Source organism: Osmerus eperlanus, chromosome 22 (genome assembly GCF_963692335.1).
Source record: "Osmerus eperlanus chromosome 22, fOsmEpe2.1, whole genome shotgun sequence".
In the NCBI taxonomy this organism is placed as follows: domain Eukaryota; kingdom Metazoa; phylum Chordata; class Actinopteri; order Osmeriformes; family Osmeridae; genus Osmerus; species Osmerus eperlanus.
The window spans coordinates 10,004,346-10,027,837 of NC_085039.1; the positions used below are offsets into that span (position 1 = coordinate 10,004,346).

The window sequence follows — 23,492 nt, forward strand, 5'->3', positions numbered from 1 at the left end:
GTGTGTGAACTTCAAACTGTTGAGATACCTGGAACCCCGTTTGTGCCTGAAACCACACTGAAGGACGTGAAAGCTGTTCGGATGCAGAGAGACGGGATAATGACGTTCACTGTCATCCGCATGCATCGTCCTTCCTATACCCACCCACGCACACACACACGTACACACACACGTATACATACACACATACACCGCATGTACTGTTTCATGCCTTGTGTACGTGTCTGCCTACTCGGAGAAAGGTATGATGATTAGATGCAAATAGAAACAGTGTTGACGTTCATTATGATCCCAGTTATGTCCTGGAAGCAAGGGGACATCAGACAAAGCAAGGACACGAAAATACACACACACACACACACACAAACAGGCACCCATACTAAAGCCTTTGATTTTGTGAAATGAAAGGTTACCAACAAAACAATAGGCCACTGCTCTGAAGGCTTATAATAAGCTTGCTGTGTCTCTTCTTTGTGTGTGCGTATGTGTGGGTGTGGGTGTGTATGTGTGCACGTCTCTCTGTGTGTATGTGTGTGTGTGTGTGTAAAGGGGGGCTTCTTCTGTGTAGTCTTTTGCAGCTTCACACCTTCAATAGTGTTCTTCATCTCAGCATCGACCGTCGTACAGGCACAGTGTGTGCTCACTCGGTTCACACTCTAGCCATACACACACACAAACACCAAGCTTTGATGTGTGAAAACACACACACATGCGCTCAGACACACACACACACACGCCCCACTTCCCACACAACACAACATTGTTCCGTATCCCAGTCAGAGGAACAGAGACAATTATTTGGCTTTAAATGATTAGCTTCCTAAGTTGGCCATAATGATATAGTTTGACTGAAGAGCACAGTTTATTAACGGCATAAAGACGCCAGCATTAGTGCTGGGGAGAGAAAGCAATCGTCGGATTTGCCTTTTTAGCTTAGCAGCGGGGGTCGGGGGCTCTTTGAAGTGAATCACTGCTAAATGTCTTTGTGAGATAGAGGGAGCCGCTGGAACCAGCAACTGGGACCAGGGCCACATCAATTATTAACTTTCTACTGCTCCTCTTCTTTTTCCCTTGCCCCCCCCTCTTCCTCTCTCTCTCTCTCTCTCTCTCTCTCTCGCTCTCTCTTTTTTCCCTGTCCTTCTCTGCCCCAATGCATTTCACTGAGATTCTCCCTCTCTCTCTCTCTTTTTCACTTTCTCCCTTTTTCTCTTTTTTTTTCTTCCCTTCTGTCCTTCTTTGTATTTGCTTCCTGTTGTTCTCTCTCTCCTTTCCTCGTTCTCCGTGTCTCTCTGTGTCTGTCAGTCCTCCCCTCTACGTGTCTACCTCTTTTTTCTTTTCTTTTGGTCCTGTCCACTCTTTGCTGGTACCCCCACCTCTCCTTCTCTCTGAAACAGACTTACTTATTTTCCCTTCTGTTCCATGGATGTCTCTGCTCTTCCTCATTCTGGGTACTGTCCTTCTCGGTTTAGCTTTTACTGGGTTCAAGGCTGATTTATGAAAGCATTGGTCATACCAATCATCACTTTCCTTAGTGAAACTTACAGTGAAACCCACAATGAGTATGTCTGTCCCATTGTCTCCTCATGGTTGCATACGTATCACTTCACTTTCACATGCTGCCCTAGTTTCACATCAGATTCACATTTCTAGCGCTGTTTCATTCTTGTCCTTTTACCAAAGCGCTCACTGTCAAATACCAATCCGTTTCACAAAACTTATGTTGTACATCACACATCTATTCATTTTTATCTTCAACAATAGCATTGGCCAACAATAGCAGGTGGTCCACGATTGAAGGAAACAGAACAATGATCAGACGCAGCAGAAAGTATGTTCAACAGTACTATAATTCCACCACAGGGGAGCACTGTTTCTCTGAAAGCCTCTCATTTGCCTCAGTAGATTTATGTTTTAAACTGTATTGATGACAAGCTTGGCAGAAAAGGGATCTCTAATGGTAGCTTAGTCAAGTCCCTATCGCATATTTTAATTAAAGTCCAAATCAAGTTTAATTTATTCAAATATGTATACTACAGGCCTATACATGAATATGTTTAGATGCTTGGTAAATTGGAGGAATATCTGATTTCTAGATATGCATGACATTTTAATGTATGTATTTACATTTAGACTCAGCTTAACCCTTGTGTGAACAGCTTGGTTGTGCAGCAGTCTGGAGGTTTCTGTTGTTTAGCAGCTATTGTGTGTCTTTGTGGAGTGTGTGAAGTGTGTCTTCTCCTGTCAGAATCAGAGTTTTTGAACTGGCGCTGTGTGACACGAGGGAATGGATGTATCCGTGTCTATATATAACACAGAGAGCAGGTGAGGAGATACACACAAGTGAAGTGACTGTGTGGGATCTTCAGAGGATGCTTTTGTGTTTCCACACACACTCTCACACACACACACATATACACACAAACATGAACACGCACACACACACAAAAACATGAACACGCACACACACACACAACCATAAAAACACAAAGATACACAGACAAGTAAGCCCAACTGGACACATTAAAGAAAGGACACACACACAGTGAAGGCTCAACATACACACATACACTCTTACATTGACACACTTGGCAGATGGCACTTAAATATGCCAACACGGAAAGTACAACCGATTAATGATGCTGTATGAAATTCATAAGCACAAACATACATAAAAAAGGCTGACATTCAAGTATACATTCAATTGTCAAATGTCAAGCAAACCTGAGATATTCTATTTAAGATTGCAGACCACTTCCCTGATATACACTTGCAAACATAGACACATGCAAAGACACATACACACACACACATCTTCTCCATCAAAATGCATCAAAAAGACCTTCAGAGACATGCAATCACAATAATGTACACAACTGCAAACAAAACCTGTTCCTCGGCTGCAAACAGGACAAAACAAAATGTCAACAGACTTTCAGAATGTCACACTTTACAGAACTTGGACTTTGTCTAGATACTATTATGCAGGGTCAAAGAGATTGCTGGGGGGGATCTGCTGTATTGTGAGAGTGGAGGGGTGGGGGGGGGTCAAAAGAATCTGGCAACACAATTGTCTTCACGCTCGTCAGAAAAAGGAAACAGCATTTTATGAGAACCGGTGGGAGGAAAACATTGTTTGCGTTCGGCTTTTATTGTGGTCACCTGCAGCCACCTTTAAGCGGCACTGAGAGTGCACTGCAACCTACGAACAGGAAGTGGGAGGGGCAGGTCGGGTGGTGGAGGAAGAGGATGGGGGGGGTGGATTTGAAGAACTAGTTTGAAAATAATTCAACAGCAGAGTTGTTTGGTTGGAGTGTGAAAGACACTGTACCCGAGGAGTTAAGGTTTGCTGTGCCTGGGGTTTGCTGTGCGATGTAAGGGAGCCCTGAACGTGCCCTCGTCGATGGAGCTGACTACAACGCTTGTCTGACGCTTACAGATTTGTGTGTCTCGCAGTAAGTGCATCCGTTGGTTGAAAAAGCTCTGTGAGACACTTTGAAACCATTTTGTGGGATAGCTGTGCTTCCTTGTATCCACTCTCCTGGTATTGTTACACACAACTGTTGTTGTGTGTAATAAACTTATTTTGCAGGGCCCGGGATTTTGTCTTTCAACATTTTTGCCTTTAAAACAAATTGCACAGTATAGACTTTAACATGTATGCTTGAACTTTAAAAGTGATGTTTTTTTGTTTTTTTATGGCAGCAAGATTCCTCATATGTGTAACATATCCTTAACCCTTACAGGTTTGGAATTGGCCCATAACCTGACCTACCATGCCTGTGATTGTGCTGGAAGCCAAGGACTTCACCAGCCCTCTGTCTCTGGTGCGTACCTGGGCTCTTCTGTCCGGCTGCCTCACTTTCAGCCTGGTGGCCTCCCTGGATCCCTCGGAGCTGGCCGCCTCCCTGGATCACTCGGAGCAGGCCCTCCTCTCCACCTTCTGGATCCTCTGCATGTTCACCTGGTGCCTCTTCTTCATCCTCACCCTCCTCATCCACGTCCTCAGCGTCATCCAGTTCCACAGCCTGATCCCCGTCTCCTGGAAGAACCTGACCGTGACCGTGGCCGCCCTCGCCGCCCTCATGGTCCTCAGCGCCTCGGTGATCTTCCCCAGGATGATCGTGGATCACGAGGTCGCGAGGCCACGCCCTATGGTGGCGACGGTCGCCTCCTGTCTCACCTTCCTGGCTTACGCCTCGGAGGCCTTTCTGATCCGGACCCAAAGCCAGGAGCAGAGAGGCTACATGGCCAGTGCCTCCGGCCTGCTCAAGGTGCTCCAGTTTTGGGGAGGCTGTGAGATGATCCCCCTATTTGTGGAGGGGGCCCGTCGAGCTTTGCTGGCCGGAGATGGGAAAGCCATTGCTTGGCCTTGGAGTTGGTGGCAGGTGTGGGTGTCAGGTGTGGCGTACGCCATCTGTCTTGTCATGTCCCTGGGCACGGTGGCGGTGGTACTCGGGGACTGGGCCGGGCGGTGCCCCGTGCCCTTCGACCGCCTGTTGGCAGGCTTCAGCCTAACTGGGGTTCTGCTCTACGTGGTCGCCACCATTTTGTGTTTTACCCGCGTGCTGAGGCTACCGACACACTGTAAAAAAAACATCCCCTCCTGCCCAGTGCAGGTTGTCATGGAGACGGTAGTCGCAAGTGTGACGCTCTTGGCCTACACGGTGGACCTGGCTTTCTCTGTTAAACTGCTGCGAGACAGAAGTCACCCATAAAAATATACAGCCACTCTAGATCCACTGTACTTGGATGGTTATGCACAGTTGCATACTCCCACCGTACCCATTATGGTCACATCAAGTGCATTTCTATTAAGTATCTCTAGATACTCTCTATCTACAAGGGCTATTCAGAGTTTGTGTGGTGAAGATTTTTTTTTGTAAGCGGAAATCAAGATGGAGATCACTGAAATTACCAAGTTAATGCTTTTGGTGTCCAACCATTTTTTTATATTCAGTGCCATTACTATGGATGAACATAATGTACTAATCAGTCATTTTGTGTGTGCATGTTAACACGTACTATGATGTGTAAGTTAAAAGGTAATATTGACTTGGGATGTTCATCTATTTCATTTATATATTTTTTAAACAGTCCTTTAACGTAACGTACATAGTGGCCACAATCCAAGTACAGTAAACTATGTATTTTGTCTAAGCATATGTAGGCATATATACATATGTATATATGTGCATATTTAGGTACTTGTTTTGCTAATTTGTAAGTTTATTCATCATAACTAAATGAGTACAAAATAACATTTATGAACCATTACAATAATGCCTAACTAGTAATAGATACGTTTATTTAAGTAAGATATTGACAAAATGAATTGAACTGATTGGTTAGGGTACCACTGAACCCCATCATGATAGCGAGGAAATCTCACAGCAAGTTTTGAGCTTTGGGTGACACATTCTCACGTGAAAGTAGATGTCTTATTTAGGCTACTTCACCCCAATGATGTGACCACATACAAACGACTCAAGGCTCATGTAGTGTCAGTTCACAGCCTTAGCTTGTGGTTGTTATTACTGAAAGACAAGCTGTAGATCAAGACAAGGAAGGACGATACATTACTTAACTGGGATCTGAAATCTAACAATGTATTAAGTCTAAATACATTTTTGAATAGTTTCAGTTGTATTATTGTAAAGAAAACTGCCTATATAAAATCGAAATATTTCAAATAATGTACTTTCTTCAGATTACATTCCAGAGATTTTGTTTGTTGATGTGAACTAGATCGTTGAATTCACGTTGAGAATGGCAACAATTTCAATTTTTTCTCACTAGGTGGCGACACTTACATTGCTAAGCAAGCAAACATTCAAATCAGTGTTCCACTAAACTTGAATGTATGCTTTTTAAAATGTATTGGCATTCACTTGTTATCTCCATGTTATTACCCTCTGAACAAATACATATATTATTAAAACAAGGTTAGATCCTTCTTCCAGTCAGTAATGTGCTTTTTGGGTCACCCTTTTGGAATCCCTTTCAAGTCAGATACCATGTATGATTCCAAACAGTTGAAGAGGGTTCTGCCTATAGGATACTATAGTATCCGTCTGCTTCTGGGACCCTTGCGAGAGGGTTGTTCTGTTACAAATGGTTCTCTCTATTGTACAGTGCGCTGTGTGTGTATCTATCTATGTGACGTTTCTAAAGAGTTGTGCTGTGCGCGGTACACTATTTATGAACACATAAACGATGGGATCTAGGCTACTATCACATTCATCTTCGAAATTAAGATTTAGATTATAGATTATATAGATAGTACTGACACATTGGGTATATTTTCTGCAATTACACACATTTCCACATCGAAGGAAGGAGGTTGTTATGATGGAACTGATTGGCTTACTAAGTGGGAATCAATCCCTGAACACGCGAGCAGTTGAATCTATCCATTTATTCCACTTATCGACTTCGATTGCTCTAGCCTTGGGAGACTCCAACGTTTTCTCATTCAGGAACTGTCTGTCGTTCAGCAGCAGTCAGCTGTCAACAGCTATGGTCAACAGGCTGAGCAAGAATCAAGCAGCGATCCACGACACACTTGGACCTGATAGCTAGCCAAACATTGCAACGTTTTGTTATTGCCCTGTAAAATTCAACCCGTCCTTATTTAGCGGAGTTTTTTTGTATCGAATTCGGTCGGCAAACAATGATTCGAGGAAACAGTAAGTTAAGATAGCGCTTTTTAGGGAAACATCTCGTTTGTTTGTGAGTTGGTAGTGAAAGTGGCGTTGATTTAAGTTGTCCGTCATTCTGATAAGTCTGAAAGTTGTTTTACATAATTGTATATATTTTGTTCACTATTATGTTGGTTAGCCTAATATAAGTTATCGTAGTTAGTTCAACTGCCTGAACATGAAACGTATGTTTTGCGAGTTGTTTGGGGCAAAGTGTTAAAACCAAACGTTGCTTTAGCCAGGCTAGCTACATCAGTTGCATCCTCAGCTAGCTTTCTTAACGGTATATGCATAAAGGTTTGAGAGATTATCATGTCACGTGGAAACAAGAAAACGTTCCCAGCCTCAAGCTTGAGTTGTAACATTGCTTTGAAATGCCCCACTTCAGAAAAAGGGGCCATGAGGATAGTTTTACAATACACTCCCAGCTAAATAACGACATTATTATTTGACAAGAGTTCTGGGTGAAATTAAGTGTTTGTGTTTGTCTTTCTGTCTAGTTATCTGCGTGGCCCTGCCCTAATCATTCTAACCGACCAGTAGGCAGGATGGACATGTGAGACTGGACTTCCCAGCACATGGCCCGAAGCAGATGCTGAGACAAGGCTGGATTGAATGGCACTGAGCATAGAAGGTAAGCACTCTGGCTGTAAATTTGAACTGACTATCGATCTATTCCCTGTGCCGCCCACAGCTGACCTCTGGGAAAGACAGAGGGAAGATGTGGTGAAACAGACAGCGAGAAATGAGAGGAAGGGAGAGCAAAAAAGCTACAAGGGGGAAGGAGAAAGTGAAGAGAACCGGTGCAGTAAGAGATGAGAAAGAGTACAGGAAGAACAGACAACCTCTCTAGGAATTGGCTTCACAATGCCAGGAACAAACTCTAGTCTAAATACACTCCAGTAGGGAAATTAAGACATTTTCACAGCCCATAAGCAAGAGGACAACAGGCTTCTACCATTTCAGATGGGAAGGTTCATTGGAACCTCTTGGTGCCGTCACCACTGTATGCCTGGGTGATATTCTATGTAGCCGATTGACCTTGTAACAGTTCTAACAGTTGACGGTATAGCCATGAGGCAGTGAGTATTCCTGCCAGCCTTGAAGCCATCTGAGGCCTTCACTCCTGACATCCTTCCTGAAGTGTAATCTCCATGGTATGTTGACAAAGGCATAACTGCATAGGAGGTCTTGGTGTATCTCTATGGAGATGCGTCGTACCATGGAAAGACAGTATTATGGCCCTTATGGAAGTTCACAATCCAAAAGCAACGGTACTGGATTATTTGACTGGTTTGCCTAAACAAATTCACCACATGGAAGATGCTAAGTGATCTTAGCTCTTTGCATAGTGGCTTCAAAGGTAGCGCCGTGTCTTACGATAAAACACAGCAATTGTACACTGGGTCTTATCGATAGGGATTGGGTGATGTCGTTTGTGGTGTCCTGGAAGCAGGATATGACTAAACCCATGTGTGCCCCCTCTTCTAATCAAATTTCACCATGGCAACACAGCCTTTGGGTACAGTTCCATAGTTAATGATGCACTGTCAGTTGCACCTGCTTTAGACTTGAGACATTTCAAGGGTCTTTCCTCTTATGGGTTCAAACGTTGTGGGTGAACCTTTTAGGCAATGCCTCCTCCGACAGAATGACTGAAAACTTCACCTATTTGTGCAACGGCTCAAAGCAGATCATGTATCGAATCACTCCTAGAAATAGTCTAACCGTTTGAAATGGTGTGTCGATCTGTCATTCATGGAACAAACAGGGCAAGGAGTACCGAGGAATCGGATTGGTTCAGGTGTCACATTGTCGAGAACATGTGTGTGACTGGTAGAGAGAGGGTGAGGTTGAGACCTACAACACCTGTGTGAGAAGCAGTGGAATTACCAGAGTTCCATTTTAGCGTCATGTAATGCAGAAGTTACTTATCATACCATCTATTTGCGATACAACCGGAGGCCATTGCGAAAAAAAAAAGAGAAAGCAAACCTCCACTTCCTGGTGGGTAGATTGTTTTGGGGGGGGGGGGGGGGGGTGAGATGGTGGTTTCCCCCTAGTTGCTGTGGTGATCATTTACAAAACCCATACAGATGTGTCAAAGACTGACAGTGTATCTCAGTTTTAGCTGCCACATGACAAAATACATGTCACACCTCTGCGACACCCCCCAAAGAAGCACAATGTTATTGTAAGACTAACTTCACATGGTCGAGCTTTGCGACGCAGCGGAACTGGCATGGGACTCCACAGTGCAGAGAACGATATTGTAGGGATATTTCGGGACAGTTACAATGAATTACATTCGGCACCAAATGTAATGACATGAAACTGGGAAACATGAGCTCAATGTGGCTTATCAAGGTTTTCTGTTCGCTGTAAGGATTACACCATGTTGTCTCGGCACCTGTTCACAGTTCTGACTCACTCGTGGACCTCCTAAAGTGACTTTCTAATCTCTTTTTCTCTCTCTTTCTTGCTGTCCTTCTCTCTCTATGGTGTTGGCTTGAGCTATTTATAGCTCAAGCGCATTTATTTTCTCATGCCTGGTTAGTCAGGAGTCAGGTGGCTGAGCGGTGAGGGAATCGGGCTGGTAATCTGAAGGTTGCCAGTTCGATTCCCGGTCACGCCAACTGACGTTGTGTCCTTGGGCAAGGCACTTCACCCTACTTGTCTCGGGGGAATGTCCCTGTACTTACTGTAAGTCGCTCTGGATAAGAGCGTCTGCTAAATGACTAAATGTAATGTAAATGTAGTCAGAGCGTACTTAGCCTCTAAGATACCCATTCAGGTAGCTTTATCGCCCCTCTAGTTAGTACTACCTGCAAAGAAACAAACAGATCCCTAGAGAAACGCATTGAGCCATTGACAGCTGGGTTTTATGAGTGTGTGTGTGTTGTGTGATGGGTCCAGGCTAAGAACTGACTGTATAGAGACTGGGGTGAGCAGGTGTGTCGGTGAATCAAGACAGTGAGCTGGATCTGTATGTGAACTATGCAGATATGACTAATGGAAAAAGTCTTGCTTCTAGTGTTACCTGTTCTGAAATATGCAAAAATGTTGCGTTCTCCTTGTCTCAGTGACAACGTCAGCGGGTTTACACAGACGAAAATGAATGCCGAGCTTACAGAAGAAGCCTCTCGTCAACAACAGGGATTCGTATTCAATTATTAAGACGCAGTGAATGGGTTGTTCAATTAGTCTCTCACATTTCGCACAATACAACAGCACACACAATTATCTTCCAGGCCATGTACAGTATATAGGACAAATAGGATATATTTACAGATTTATCTTCATTTTACTTCCCTGAACACCATTGTCACCTGTGTGTGTGTAAGAGAGCGAGATAATGGTCGTTACTGAACCGTGTTTACTTGTCAACTTGTCAGCCATCAGCCACAACACGCCATTGTCAGGTTCTGGAGCCAACTCCTTCCTGCATGACAAGCCCTATCCATCATACCATCAATTCCACAGGGGGACCATCCCCTGTTTACCATGGGAACAGTCAGAAGAGGAGGACTGCAGATAATCAGGATAGCCTAGCCAGCATACATGCTTCCGTAGTTCTCTCTCTCTCTCTCTCGAACACCGTTTCTGTCTCAATCCCTCACACATGAAACACAAACTGTATGTAAATTGTCATCTTTGATTCTGTTTAATACATCCAGGCTACCAGGTATCACCATGAAAGAGACGCTCTCTCTACCCACAAAGCCTTGCAGAACACCTTTACGGGACAGTGGGGCCCCCCGCCGTGAGGATAATAGGAAGAAATAGTTTTGCTGCGAGATGAAATAATAAAAAGAGAAGTAGGCTTTTTCAAAGACTAACCCTAACCCGGGATTGGGCATCGTGACGGGTTGTGCCATCAACCTTCTGGACTTCAGCCACCCTTTGACCCCCCCACCCCCACCCCACCCTCCCCCGAGTACAGAGCTGGCTCTAACCTGAGTGATTAGCCAGGGATGCATTTGTAGAAGTTCAGCCCGTTTCAACCCCATTACCTCCCCATTATCGATTTGTGGCGCTGCAGCACTATTAAAAGTGGGATTAGCAACTCCTTGACTTCATTGGTTTCTGCTATATACAGCCTTATTACCAGTAAACCTTCTGGGGACTATTGATCTTGCCTCCATCTGGGCTCGTTGCTTAGGTCTTGTTTACAAGCTTGCCCAGGTAGTGTTGTTCAATCTCACCACCGCCACGGTAGTTGGTTGTTCATGTTGGTGTAGCTTACCTTGAAAAGTGGTGTAGGAAAACCAAATGAATCCCGACAGGTAAGGCAGTCAGGGATGTGGCACATGTAGCCAGCCAAGGGGAGGAGGGAGGTTTGTGTGTGTGTTTAATTTCTCCGGAGTTTCAATCTGCTGTGTTTGCGTTCTGCTCTCTTCTGTAAATGTGTGTGTTGTGGGCGCACATGTCTGTTAGATATGTAGGACAAACACCTTGTTGGAGTCACCTAGGAGTCGTGGTCGGTGGAGAAGCCTGATGGACGCAAGGCTTCTCCAGATGTTGGAAGTCTGTTCAGGTGGATGGACCCTTTGCAACTAGATGGAGATGCAGAGCATAGCAGGAGATTTCACGTCTAGCTCAGCTCATCACAGTGCGGTTTCCCAGATATTCACATGAAAAGTCACGAGGAAGAAATGAGCAAATCCGATCTATTCAAATACCGTGATGATGTCTGAAAAAAGGTCATGTTATGCCACTTTGGTCACATTCCTATGAGTTTGGTTTGGTTTATTACGATCGTTTCAGTCAATAAACACCTTCTCTCTCCACCCTCAGATAGCACAATTACAGACTTTGACAATTTCAATTCCCTTACATGTTTAGCCTGCTGTAGCGGTGTCAAACTACGAAACCTATGTAGACCAGAAACCGATCCCTGTGTCTAAGTTCTGCAGTTTTGTCACCTTGATAGCCGTGTAGCTCATTCAAATGTAATGAGGCCCCATTGAGGAAGTGGAGCGCTTAACTGGAGGAATGCATTATGTAACACAAGTGACAAGTATGTGAGCGAAACTCAACGAGACCTAGGCCCAATGTTGTTCAAAATGATCAACGACAATCGGTTATTTTATTATTTCATTATCTCCCCTACAGCACCTGTGTTTTCAATGTTTCAACAACACTTCACAAACTTAAGAGTTCACCGTCCAGCAACTATGAACCAGTTAAATGACAAGGCTATAATAAGGAGCCAGTATTAGAGAGAAATCAAGATGGAGCCCAGACATAATCCATGACGACCATGTTAACCGTACTGCAATGAGAAAGACGTGCGATTCCAGATGTACTGATGTTTTGGAGGGATCCTGAGGAGATAGAACAAAGTGTTGTTTTTCGGTGTTGCTCACATGCAGACAGCTTGGTTGTGGCAGCATATTACATTTACATTTAGTCATTTAGCAGACGCTCTTATCCAGAGCGACTTACATTAAGTACAGGGACATTCCCCCCGAGGCAAGTAGGGTGAAGTGCCTTGCCCAAGGACACAACGTTGTGTTGCACAGCCGGGAGTCGAACCGGCAACCTTCTGATTACTAGCCCGATTCCCTAACCGCTCAGCCATCTGACCCCCCAGCATATGGTCCAGCAGGCCATGAACCAGGACTGCTGACCTGAGGGGGAGACCAAGACTCTCTCTGTCTTTTGTCTCACACTCCCAGTGTGATGTTTATGTAAATCTCTCACTGTATCTTTGTCAGTTTATGTCCCTGTCTCTCTGTCTCGCTCCATTCTCTAAAACAGTTGAAGATAATGGGAGCGATTCACAGCGTCAGGTCAGATTACATTTTTAAGGACTCGCGCTTCAAACTATTTTGGGTAACAAAGCACCCACTCCAAACACGTTTTCCCAGTTCCCTGTTCTTACCGCCTAAAAAGACATTGCCGTTGGCACAATGCTTCCCTTGTCAGAAAAAGTCCAGGCAAGGAATTAACTTGACAGACTTTTATTGTTTACGTCCTCATACATTTGCATACAGGACTGCTGTGCACACGGCTAAATGTATGTTCTCAATATCACAATGGAGTTAAGAGGAGAAAGATGCGTCTTCCCTCGACTGGATCAAACCGGCCTGATCTGACCCCATCTGACACACAAACGCAGGTGGATTTTGATCGATTCCTGTAAGCTCTCTGACCGGCGTGTCGACTGAGACACTCACACAGCCTCCCCATCAGGACATGCTTATTCATTCTCACTTATGCTCACACACACACACACACTCTCTACGCTAATTAGCTCCTGACGGTAAGTTCTCTGTTTCTGCTCAGAAAAACAAGCAGGGGCAGAGTCGACACTCACGCACACTTGGGCATATGTTTTCATAACACGTGTGGGAGTGTGCAGGAACTGCCGGGTGCTCTCGAGTTTAAAAGGTGCGAAAGTCAAACTGTAGCTCCCTAGTGTGTTTGTACTGTAGAGGACTGTGTGTGGGAGATAGGCCTGAACCAGATTGTGTGCCTATGTATCGTTTGGTAGTTTGTTGTCATGATTGGTTTCATAAGCAGTGCCCCATATAGAGAAATTACTTTGCTTAAACATAACTGAGCCAGGCCAAGCAGGAGGAAGCAGCCCATGCTAGTCACTACATTATAAACAACATGGTTTGAGGTGATACCAAAAGGATGTTTGCCTGCATTCCTGCAATCTAGTCAGGTTAGTGTAACTTGTCTCTCTCTCTCTCGATAATTGTTTCTCCTCTGCATCTCAACACAGTTGTAGTGTGTGTGTGTGTGTGTGTGTGTGTGTGTGTGTGTGTGTGTGTGTGTGTGTGTGTGTGTGAGAAAGAGAGAGAATGTGGGAGTACGTTTGTACAGTTTTCACCACATCATTTCTGTAACTTGTCTCTCTCTCTCTCGATAATTGTTTCTCCTCTGCATCTCAACACAGTTGTACAGTGTGTGTGTGTGAGAGAGAGAGAAAGAGAGAGAATGTGGGAGTACGTTTGTACAATTTTCACCACATCATTTCTATCAATGCCTGTTGTGCAAGTTGGACTGCATACTTAAAGTCACTGACACTGGGGTGAAACCGGTCTGTTTGGGACACAAGTTGATATTATCCATTAACTCATTATGCTCTGTTCTCTGTTGTAATTTGGGAATGCAAGCTTCACTAACTATTCTTATACAAAAGCAAAAAACACACCACTCTCTCTTGTTCATCAATCCATTCCATTTATAAAACAAATGTCTCCCCCTTCTTGTACTTTTCCTGTATGGGATTCAAGACCTGTCTTGGACACGCGCACAAACACACACACATATGCACACATGGGTTACTATCTGCCAAGACGATGTTAGCCAAGCCTTAACACAGCATGCTTCAAGCTTAAACCGCTATTTAACTGTTGCATCTTTCTCCAATGTAATCCTCCCACTCTTCCTTAGTCTACGTGTGTCTGGTATGTGTTGGAGCGTGTGTCAATGGTATTAGCACAAAGGCATTTTTATACCCAGAGGACTAGCGCCCACCATTTCACATAATTGGAAAGATTATGACTTCACATTTTAACCCCCCCCCCCCCATCCCTCAGTTGTAGAGAGAAAGTGGCGCTTCTGTGGGCAGCGGCCCGGAAATGTGTCGGTATTACATCATGTCGCACGCGAAAAGAATAGGCGCGCAGCGCTGTCGACGGAAAAAAGGAAGCTACAGACATTTATTTGGATACCACCTCCTCAACCTTGCGGTGGTGTTATCTTAAATGCCGTAAACATTTCCAGAGAAGGGACTTAGGGGCTTGTTAGTGTTATCTTAAAGGCAGTGTGTGTGTGTGCATGTTGTGGGAGGGGGTGGGGGCTATTGGTGAAACAGTGTAAAATGTAGTGTAGGATTATTGCTAATCCTTGCCTAGGAAACCTGGGCCATGTTTAATGGGCTAGGATTACATAATGTCTCCCACAGGGAAGGTGTGTTGCCCCATTAAGAACAGAAGCTACAGTAGATAGGGTAAACAAAGATGTCGCCTCTCTTGGGCAAGGGAGTTTTGACTGTAGGGTCTAAGTCCAACTGGTATTGACATAAGCGGGAGGTTCTAATGTCCAGTGAAGGTCCCTTGCAAACATATTCTTATAGAATGACTTCATTAACTTGTTCCTCTAAATATGTTGGTTCTTCTGTGGCAACTCCTGAGAATCTCTTAAGCACATCTGAAACAATGACTCCATTGTACTTTGCCAGACTCCCATCTTGCCTGTACTTCTTTTTCCAGTCTCTACCTCGTAAATATTTCTATTGCCCCCTCAATGCATCCAGAATAATCGTAATTATTGTCAGTGGCTGTTTGAAATTAGCAGCGTTTTTGACATTCAAGAAGGCTGTATTTCGTCGCTCCCCCCCCCCCTTCCAGCAGTCAGCTTCTCTGTAATTTCAGATGGCAGCTAGAGAGGATGACTTGCAAAAATACCCGTCCCTGACTGTCCGTGAGTGAGCTGCCATGGAAACGATATATTTCTTTTCAGACCTTGAAGACTCAGACCCTCCACCATCAAAGGGTGGAGGAGCATCACCACCCGAGATGAGGAGACAATGGCTGCTTCCCTGTCTGGAAAATATACCCACCTTCCTTTTAAAGGATGATATGGACCAATTTGGCACAATGTGTGTATTGCACCATTCATACATCCTAATTTGAAACCCAGATAGTATTAGTTGCCAACTGGAAATACAGTAAACCTGAAATTCTCATTCATCTTTTCTGCTGCTAATTTAATGGTACTTCATCCCAGAGGGAACATTTTGAAGCGGGAAAGAATAGGTAACCAATACAAAAGACTAGAAAATAAACAATACAAATAAAGAGAAACAGTATACAACTATGCAAACTACCCATTACTAATTATAAAACGGGCATGGCTTTTTACACATGGTAAAGCACCCCGTTCATTTACAAGATAACACACATATGTACCCAGCAATTGAATGCTGGTGATACACTGGTAAATCATGAATGTACAGAACAATTTCACACAGACACACAGGTGTTAGTGTTACTAGCTGACAGGAAGCAGCAATGGTGGGTCTGATAAACTGCTAGCCACAAAGGATGTTTTCTTCCATTTCCTGATTTGGTGTGTTAGAGACACACCATGTTTTCCCCAACAACATGTACGCCTGACCATGGCAACATTCAGTGAAATCTTTGTTGGTGTGAGCAGTCATAGCTTGTTGATAAGTCAACTGGCCATTTTTTTCAACTGGCTATCCTTATCATTTTTATAGCTTGCTTATAGTATTTAAAATGGCAGTTGGGAAATCCCTGACCTGGCATCGCAGTTGTATTTTGCAACCTTGACCACAAAGAGAGCCAAGGTGCTGGGAGAGCACAGTCTAAAATCAGCCTTCAAGGTTCGAATCTAATCAACGAAGGATGGGAAGTGGGTTTATCGTGGACTTGGCATGCCTTGGATTGCGCAACGGTCTGAATTACAGTTGTAGTGAAAGCCAAAAACAAAAGCTGTGTTGGAAGAATGTTAGTGGTTCGTCAGGTCAGCAGATGAGGTGTGTGTGTGGGAGCGTCTTTCCACATGACTCATACATAACACCATCCCACTGGAATAAAATGTCATTAACAACGCAGCATGACTCAACTACAGCCCGATCCTGTCTCCTACGCTCTCCCTACCACCAGTCCTGGTGACTTTGCCATATTCCCTCGTAGAGACGAATCATAAAACCCGCCCTTCTGAAATCACCACCACACAGTGACATCTCCCTCAAAGGCCAAAGGACATCAAACTGTCTGCAACCACTCCACATATGTAGAAGTGTCCTCCTGTGGGTCTAAGTGTGGGTTAATGACGAGCTGGGGAGAGTCTCCCTGATGAACTCATAACACCAGATCTAATGAGCGCTCATCGCCGCGGTAATTAGCATCATCAGCGTTCGTCGGATCTCCATGGCTCCGTGCCACACTGGGCTCACTGTGGCACGGAGCAGTTGGTGCACAGAGCTTGGAGGGAGGGGGACACACAAATAGAATTGCGCCTTAGTGTGTACACACACACACACACACAAACTCACTGTCTAATAACTACAGGACCGTGGGGATAGACCACTTCAGCTCAGGGCGTTTTATATGTATTATGGCTTTCACACACACGCACACACACACACACACACGAGGTGTTTGTCACGTCAGTACAGGATCGTGTGAAAGTTGTGTGTAGGTCCTGACTAAGCTCTTTATAGGCTACATGGATTCTAATGAGGCCTATTACTCTAGCTCACAGCGCAGCGCTGGAGAATGGCCTTATTGTAGTTTTGACCCAATGGCCAGCCAGGGACAGCGATGTGACTGGCTGACTGTCTGACCAGCTTACTCGTGACATGTCACCGTGGCCAGCACCACCCCAGTTTTTGTCTGACCCAGCGAGGATACTGTTGTCCCCACAGCTGCCAACCAGTGTCAACAACTTGAGCAAGAGCTTATCAGCCAATCGTTAAAGGATGACCTATGTTTGACCTGTGTCAAACATTGACATTTTTGGAATAACAGTGACCCTGCTTATCACGGTTCTATATTTTAACAGTCGAGAAAAGTGTAAAGGTACTGGCTGGCAGTAGTAACAAATAAGTCCAAAAATAGAAATCTATTATTTCACATCACTTTTATCTACTGCAGCGACACACACACACAGAGACATTTGTTCAGTTGCAACTAAGACCGATCTATAGCACAGCTATCTGGCATCCTGCTGAGATGATAAATTATAAATGAGACATGAGATCGATGAGGGTGAGGATGATCCTGGAGCGGGAGAGTCCAAGCCAGATGCTGCAGGATGGGGCATAGAGAATGAGAGTGGATTGGGGAGGGTGGGGTTGGGGTAGTTTGGTGCTATATACACCTGCTTTGTCATGTGTCTATAACAAGGTCCATGTCAGATGTTTTTTTATGGGGAGAGATGGAGAGGGTGATAAAGCACTGTCAATGTTTAGTTCATCAGCATCAAGACTGTCCCGATTCATTATTCAATGTCTTATTTCTGCGGTTGCATGTCTGCATTTTGAGCTTGTGCTCAACTTGTCTTTGTGTTGTGCATTCACCACTACTTACAACAACAACAACAAAAAACCTTAGACAGGGAGGATCATTGACGATCCTAATTACAATGACACAGGTTGTATTGATGTCTTCAACATCAGAGCCCTTCGAATTTTAATCCAACCCAATGGTTAGCTTCCCAACCCCATTTAACCATGGTAATCTGCCGGTGAAAAATGTTAATCAAACGTTGATTAAACGTCACGCAAGAACAGACACGTTGCAAGCTGCTCTCAGTCCAACACTTTTGAAGCCAACTGCAGTCATAATGTAATTACCGTCGCAGAAAGACTTTCATGTTTTTTTTTTTAATGGCTGCGGAGGACAATCATTGACATGGGTTAGAAGTGTTAATGGCTTTTCTGGTGGGAAAAAGGAAAATGGCACCCCCAAAAAAATATTATTGCATGAGACACTCATTTGCTTCTCTTAAAATGTTAGCTTCATGTATTTTCACCCCCAAGAACCCACCTCCTTACTGTAGCTCGTTCATCTCTCAACTCCTAAAAAGATGTTCAATGTTGTCGTCCCTTTCGTGTTTTTGCCCATTTTTCTCCCCTTTTGTTTCACGCTTCATTCTGCACAAAGGGGTTGTACACTGGACCTTGTATAGGCAAACTAATTGGATGAGGATTGCTCTAAGTGATAACCCGATCCCGCCAGGTAAGCGGGAATTTAGCCCTACTTAGCTCGAGGCTTGTTAATGTCACCCTTACGTCAGGTGAGCTGCTATGCCAAACAGAATGGTGCCCTGGATCAAATGGACATGTTACATCATGACAAGGTGGTGTTGTACTGGCTATTTTACGCCACCCCTCTTCCATAACCTGTACAGCAAGCAGGTCTGAGGTACACAGTACTGAATTCCGTGCCGTAAAATCATAAAAACGTCATGTTTGAGGTAAGCAAGGATATTTTATACACATTGGTGGGTCGAAGGTGGATATGTCATTGGTATAATCCCAGTCGTTGTTGCGTGTGCACGCACAAAGTATATTCCGCTTCCTTTGTAGACTTGTGTGTACGTGTGTGTATAGCATATGGAAAATGTGGGTCTCATATGCATGGCTCTGCAGTCATTTTTTTGTTGCAAGAACTGTGTATCTATATATCTGAATGTGTGACAAGCAGGTGAGTGGCAGGCTGGGTCTGTAATCAGCGGCTGCTTGTGGTTCTTGATGCCTGATTGCTGCCGGCCTGCTGTGAAGGCCTGATGCAGAACGAGCCCAAAGAGACGAGCAGCGTGGCATTCTGTCGACAACCACACGCACTCACACGCGCTTACCTATACACACACTTTCACGTCCTAATGCAAACTCCGGACACACCGAAACGTAGGTGTGTACGCGCGTACACGTACTGCTCACACTCTCTTTCTGGGAACAGGAAATGCACCCAGTGATTCATTCTCTTGCAGTCATGGCATCTCCACTTCAGTTGCTTCCAGGAAAAAGGAATGTTTTTCTTTTTGAGGAATTGTATCTTACAATGTCGTTGCCCTTATCTCATTTAGTTGTTTCTCAATATTGTCCTGTATGCCGATGGTTAATCATATGCACAGTCTATATATAGAATCATTAAATTAAAATGACAGTGCTGACATTCAGTCCATACCTAAATCTATATTTTCCTAGCTAGACAGCAGGATGGTATTTTCACCTTATCCTGGCTAATAGCTAATCCCCCATTTAGGCATGTTTATCCAGAGCAAAACCATGCTTTGTGTAACATGGGCACCTCCCTCTCTGTAAATGCTATTGCCTCTCCAGGGAAGGTCTCAGTGGCTTAAATTCAATAAGCCTTCATTGATTTGGCATTGCTGTCTAGAAAGATATCATTGGGGCCATCTCTTGACAGTGCTGTACTGCTAGGTTTGATTCAGTTAGCCGCTAAGTAATAGTAAATGTTTGATGGTCTAGCATGTTCCATGAAGTTTATACTTTATACTCTTTGTAGTAAAGTGTGTGCATCGATCCATCAGATAATACTCATTCCTTAAACGCACTTGAAACCATTATGCACTATAGGCCTGTGTGTCGGATGAGGTTGAGAACACGTTTTTTTAAATAATATTTAGTTTTGGTAAATTGGTTTGGCATATAGATGTAAAGGTAATTTTTTGTAATAATTTTTTTTATGGTTCACGATTGGTAATTGTAGCATGACATATAATCAGCCTGAACATTTATATTTGTGTGTGCAAAACCTTTTTCCCCATGGTACGTGTGACCATTGCATGGAATTGCCCAATGACCTTTAAGTTTTTACAGTTTAATGTAGGGATCCAGGCCATCGTGTACCATGTTAAACTCCGGTGTTAACCTCTCTTTACCGCCTCTCTCTCCTAGACTCTACCTCAGCAGGAGCAGCACTGCGATGACCAGCCGGCGCTCCAGCAGCCATGCAGACAAAGCTCCTCCCCCAGCCGCACCGCCCCCCGCCCCGGCTGCGCCCAAACTCCAGGTCCAGCGCTCGCTGTCCAGAGAGACCGTCACCATCCACTTCTCCGCCCTGGGGAAGGAAGAGGAGGCGGAGGAGGAGGAGCTGTACGGAGCGGCCGTCTCCTCCTTTGCCCCACCTCCTCCCGTTAAGGAGGAACCCTGTGTTGTGACGGCCCAGGAGGCAAGCGAGGACATGTTCGAGCGAACGGGGTTGGAGTCCCCAGTGGACGTTGCCATCATGCCCGTGTCATCTTCCACTGTTTCTCCCATTCCCGGTCCTCAGGCTTCCACTTCTGCCTCCCCTAGTTTTTCTACTTTGGCCAAAGACCAGAAAAGCACAGCACCCTCCATTTCCTCCAGCTCTACCCCAACCACCTCCCCCTCCAGGTCTGCAACGGTCCCCTTCAGCGAGAAGCCCTTCAACCTGGTCAAGTCTCTGTCTTCGGACATAGAGCCTTCTTCCTCTGGAGCCTCCTCCTCCTCCGTTCGCCATCGTCAACTGATGAAGACTTTGGTCAAGTCGCTGTCGTCCGACACCAATCAGGACTCCTCTGGAGCCTCCTCCTCGACACCCTATTGGCTCTCGGACTCGCGCCTCAACCTGCAGCTCTTCAAGCAGTTCACTCAGTCCCGTGCTCCCGCCGCGTCAGTCGCCGGCACGGGGGACTCCAAAACGGCTCCCTCCTCCCCGCTCACCTCCCCAGACACCCGCTCCTTCTTCAAGGTCTTGGAAGTCGAGGCCCGCATCGAGGACACCAAACGCCGTCTCTCAGAGGCCATCTACGAACCAATGCAGCTCCTGAACCGGATCCGGGGCGAAGACAGCGGCAGCAGTGTTTACCGGCCCAAGGTTCTCTCCACCAGCGCCTTGGAGCTCTCCAGCCTGGCCTCCCTCAACAACGGCCTCTTGGAGAGCAACAATAACAGCTACTGCATCAAAGAGGAGGAAGGGGGCGAGTGGGACACTGAGAGCCCCACCAACGGAGCCTCGGGCCAAGCCAACACGGCAAGCCTACCCGACGCCAAAAACCCCAAGCCCGCCTCGGGCTCCATGTCTCTAGCCCTGGACAAGTGCTCCATGTCCGCCCTGGCCCGGCAGGAAGACGAGGACTACTGCATCCTCTACAGCGATGACTTTGAGATTTGCAATGACACGGAAGGCGTGGATGCCTTGGATCGGACGGACGACACCGCAACCGGAAGTCGGGCAAAAGCGCCCGCCAGTGGGAGCACGGAACCCTGCAGCGAAGACGACTGGGACGAAGAAGAAGAATCGGACGCCAACATTCCATACTACACCCTCATCTTCCTCACCGCGATGGTCTACGGGTTCCTCGTGCTCCCTCTGCCCACCTACGTTGGGGGAATGCTGCTAGGAGTTGGCCTGGGGTTCTTTCTGGCCATTGGCGTGGTGTGGCTGGCTGGTCCGAAGCCCTCCGGCCGTGGTTTCAGACATCCCAGACACCAGGGGGAGCTGTGGAAAACGGCCCAGCCGGACGTCAGAGAGCCGAGCCTCTTCAAGGTTAGTCACCGTGTTCCAATTCTCCTCTGAACCCAGAATTTATCAAGGCATATGCTTGGAAGGAAATTACTAGGAGGTAATTCGAAGTCTGCGAGTGTTTGTTGTGACTTCAGAGAGTAATGGAATACTCGCCCAGATTAGCACTTTGAACAACCTTGACATTCTTCGAGAACAGAAAAGCAGTCGTCCCCCCCAGATGCTTTGATGCTTTGATAACCAATGCAAAGTAGACCCAATCTCTTTAGAAACCGACGGATCACGCACAATGTATCCAAAAGACCATCAACATGAATAAGTGGCTTTAGTCCGCCACCTCTTTCATCAATTTCTTTCTTCAGACTCGTCTATTATGTTGAAAGTAGGCGACGTTCGTGACATCCAAAAGTGCCACATCGTGGACGGACGGCACAGCCCAATTCAAAGGCAATAGGGCTATTAGGGCATCAAATAAGGCTGTTCGCGTCTCTCCCTCCTTTTGTTGTCAGAGGGCAGAAAAACAGAAGAGACTCACGAAGTGACATGCTTGATCGCCTCAGTCAGTGCAAATGGGCAATAAATTACCTGAGGAAACCAGCCAACCGGCTCATTTAGAGGCATTAGCACTCAAATGGATTTTGAGACTCTGCCGGCTGTGTTTTATTAGCATAGCCTGTTAGGCTACTCCTTTGTCCATCACTAATGTTTGAGCTTAGCATTAGCTAGGCTGTCTGTTCCACCCCGGGGGGATTCAGTCGGCTAGGCTGTCTGGTCACCCCACGTTCGCTGGCCGCTTTTCAAATGAGGTCACCGCTCAGCGATAGCAGGGAAAAGGCCAGTTGGGTCTGTTGTCCAGCTTGACCTCTGTGCCTGATTGAGAGGGGAAAACATCGCCAACCAAATCCTGAACTTGAATACAGACATATCCACTGTCTTGGGTTTTGCTGGTTGGTCAAAGGAGAAGGAACAGTTATGTACGTAGAATGGACTTTGGTCCAGACCAGACAGAACATGGAAACTAAGAGAAAGTATCTCCTCTGTTATAGTCATCCTTATCTTTTTTCTTTTTTTCTTCCTCCATCCAAATTTTTGAATCCTCTGTTGTTCTGTTGCTGGCCAGCTCCCTCTCTCTTTCATGTCTCCATCTCCTCCCTCCTCCCCTCTCTCTTTTTGTTCTTCATCCCTTTTTTTCAATATTATTTCCTCTGCTTTTCTCTCAATCTCCCTCTCTCTCTCTCTTATCTCCCTGTCTGACCGGTGGAGGAATAGTCCCAGCATATCAAAATGTCCTGCAGCTGATGTACTGTACACACACGATAACAAATCTTGAAGGCCTGCCTTCTGTTGCAGGAGACTAGGTTTCTCATATTGCGTCTGTCACAATTTTACAACCTTCGCCAATCTATCGCCCTGTTCCTTTTGAAGAGTGTAAGGCAACGCCTGTGTGAAATACAGCTATATATTCCCAATACGGCCCTAACCAACCATGCAATCAGGAGTTTATTAGTGTGCGGAAGGTGGGATCAAAGGTCCAATCAGTAAATGTATAAACCAGTAAATAATATCCACCACCTGTAGTGGAGTGTGTGGTGTGCGAACTCTTTCCAATGAGATGCCCAATTGAGACGGGTCATGAAACTGGAACCCACACAGCATTGGAGGGTTCCGTAGGCTAGTCTGTCTGGCATGGAAACTTGCTAGACTATAGTACATGTAGTTAACAGAGCAACTTAATAACCCAACCCAGCTCCGTAGTGTGAAAAACAGATGGATTGAAACCCGAAAGTCC

At 45.4% G+C, this 23,492-nt stretch overlaps 2 protein-coding genes across 3 annotated transcripts in view; both read left to right on the forward strand.

Annotated features, from left to right (window-relative positions):
* The first annotated feature begins 3,292 nt into the window (after positions 1 to 3,292).
* Positions 3,293 to 5,953, forward strand: LOC134008690 (myeloid-associated differentiation marker-like). The gene is made up of 2 exons (XM_062448192.1): positions 3,293 to 3,452; positions 3,744 to 5,953. Exon 2 carries the CDS (start codon positions 3,774 to 3,776, stop codon positions 4,713 to 4,715), a length of 942 nt encoding a protein of 313 aa, XP_062304176.1. The 5' UTR covers positions 3,293 to 3,452; positions 3,744 to 3,773; the 3' UTR covers positions 4,716 to 5,953.
* A 515-nt stretch (positions 5,954 to 6,468) lies between these two features.
* LOC134008801 (testis-expressed protein 2-like) overlaps positions 6,469 to 23,492 on the forward strand; it is a 30,923-nt gene continuing 13,899 nt past the window's right edge. The window contains exons 1-3 of one of the 2 annotated variants that reach the window (XM_062448336.1): positions 6,469 to 6,686; positions 7,199 to 7,332; positions 20,113 to 21,727. In XM_062448336.1, the coding sequence (XP_062304320.1) occupies positions 20,141 to 21,727 (1,587 nt within the window). In that variant the 5' untranslated portion in view covers positions 6,469 to 6,686; positions 7,199 to 7,332; positions 20,113 to 20,140. The remainder of the gene's footprint in view (positions 6,687 to 7,198; positions 7,333 to 20,112; positions 21,728 to 23,492) is intronic. The other variant, XM_062448335.1, reaches the window with a different exon arrangement.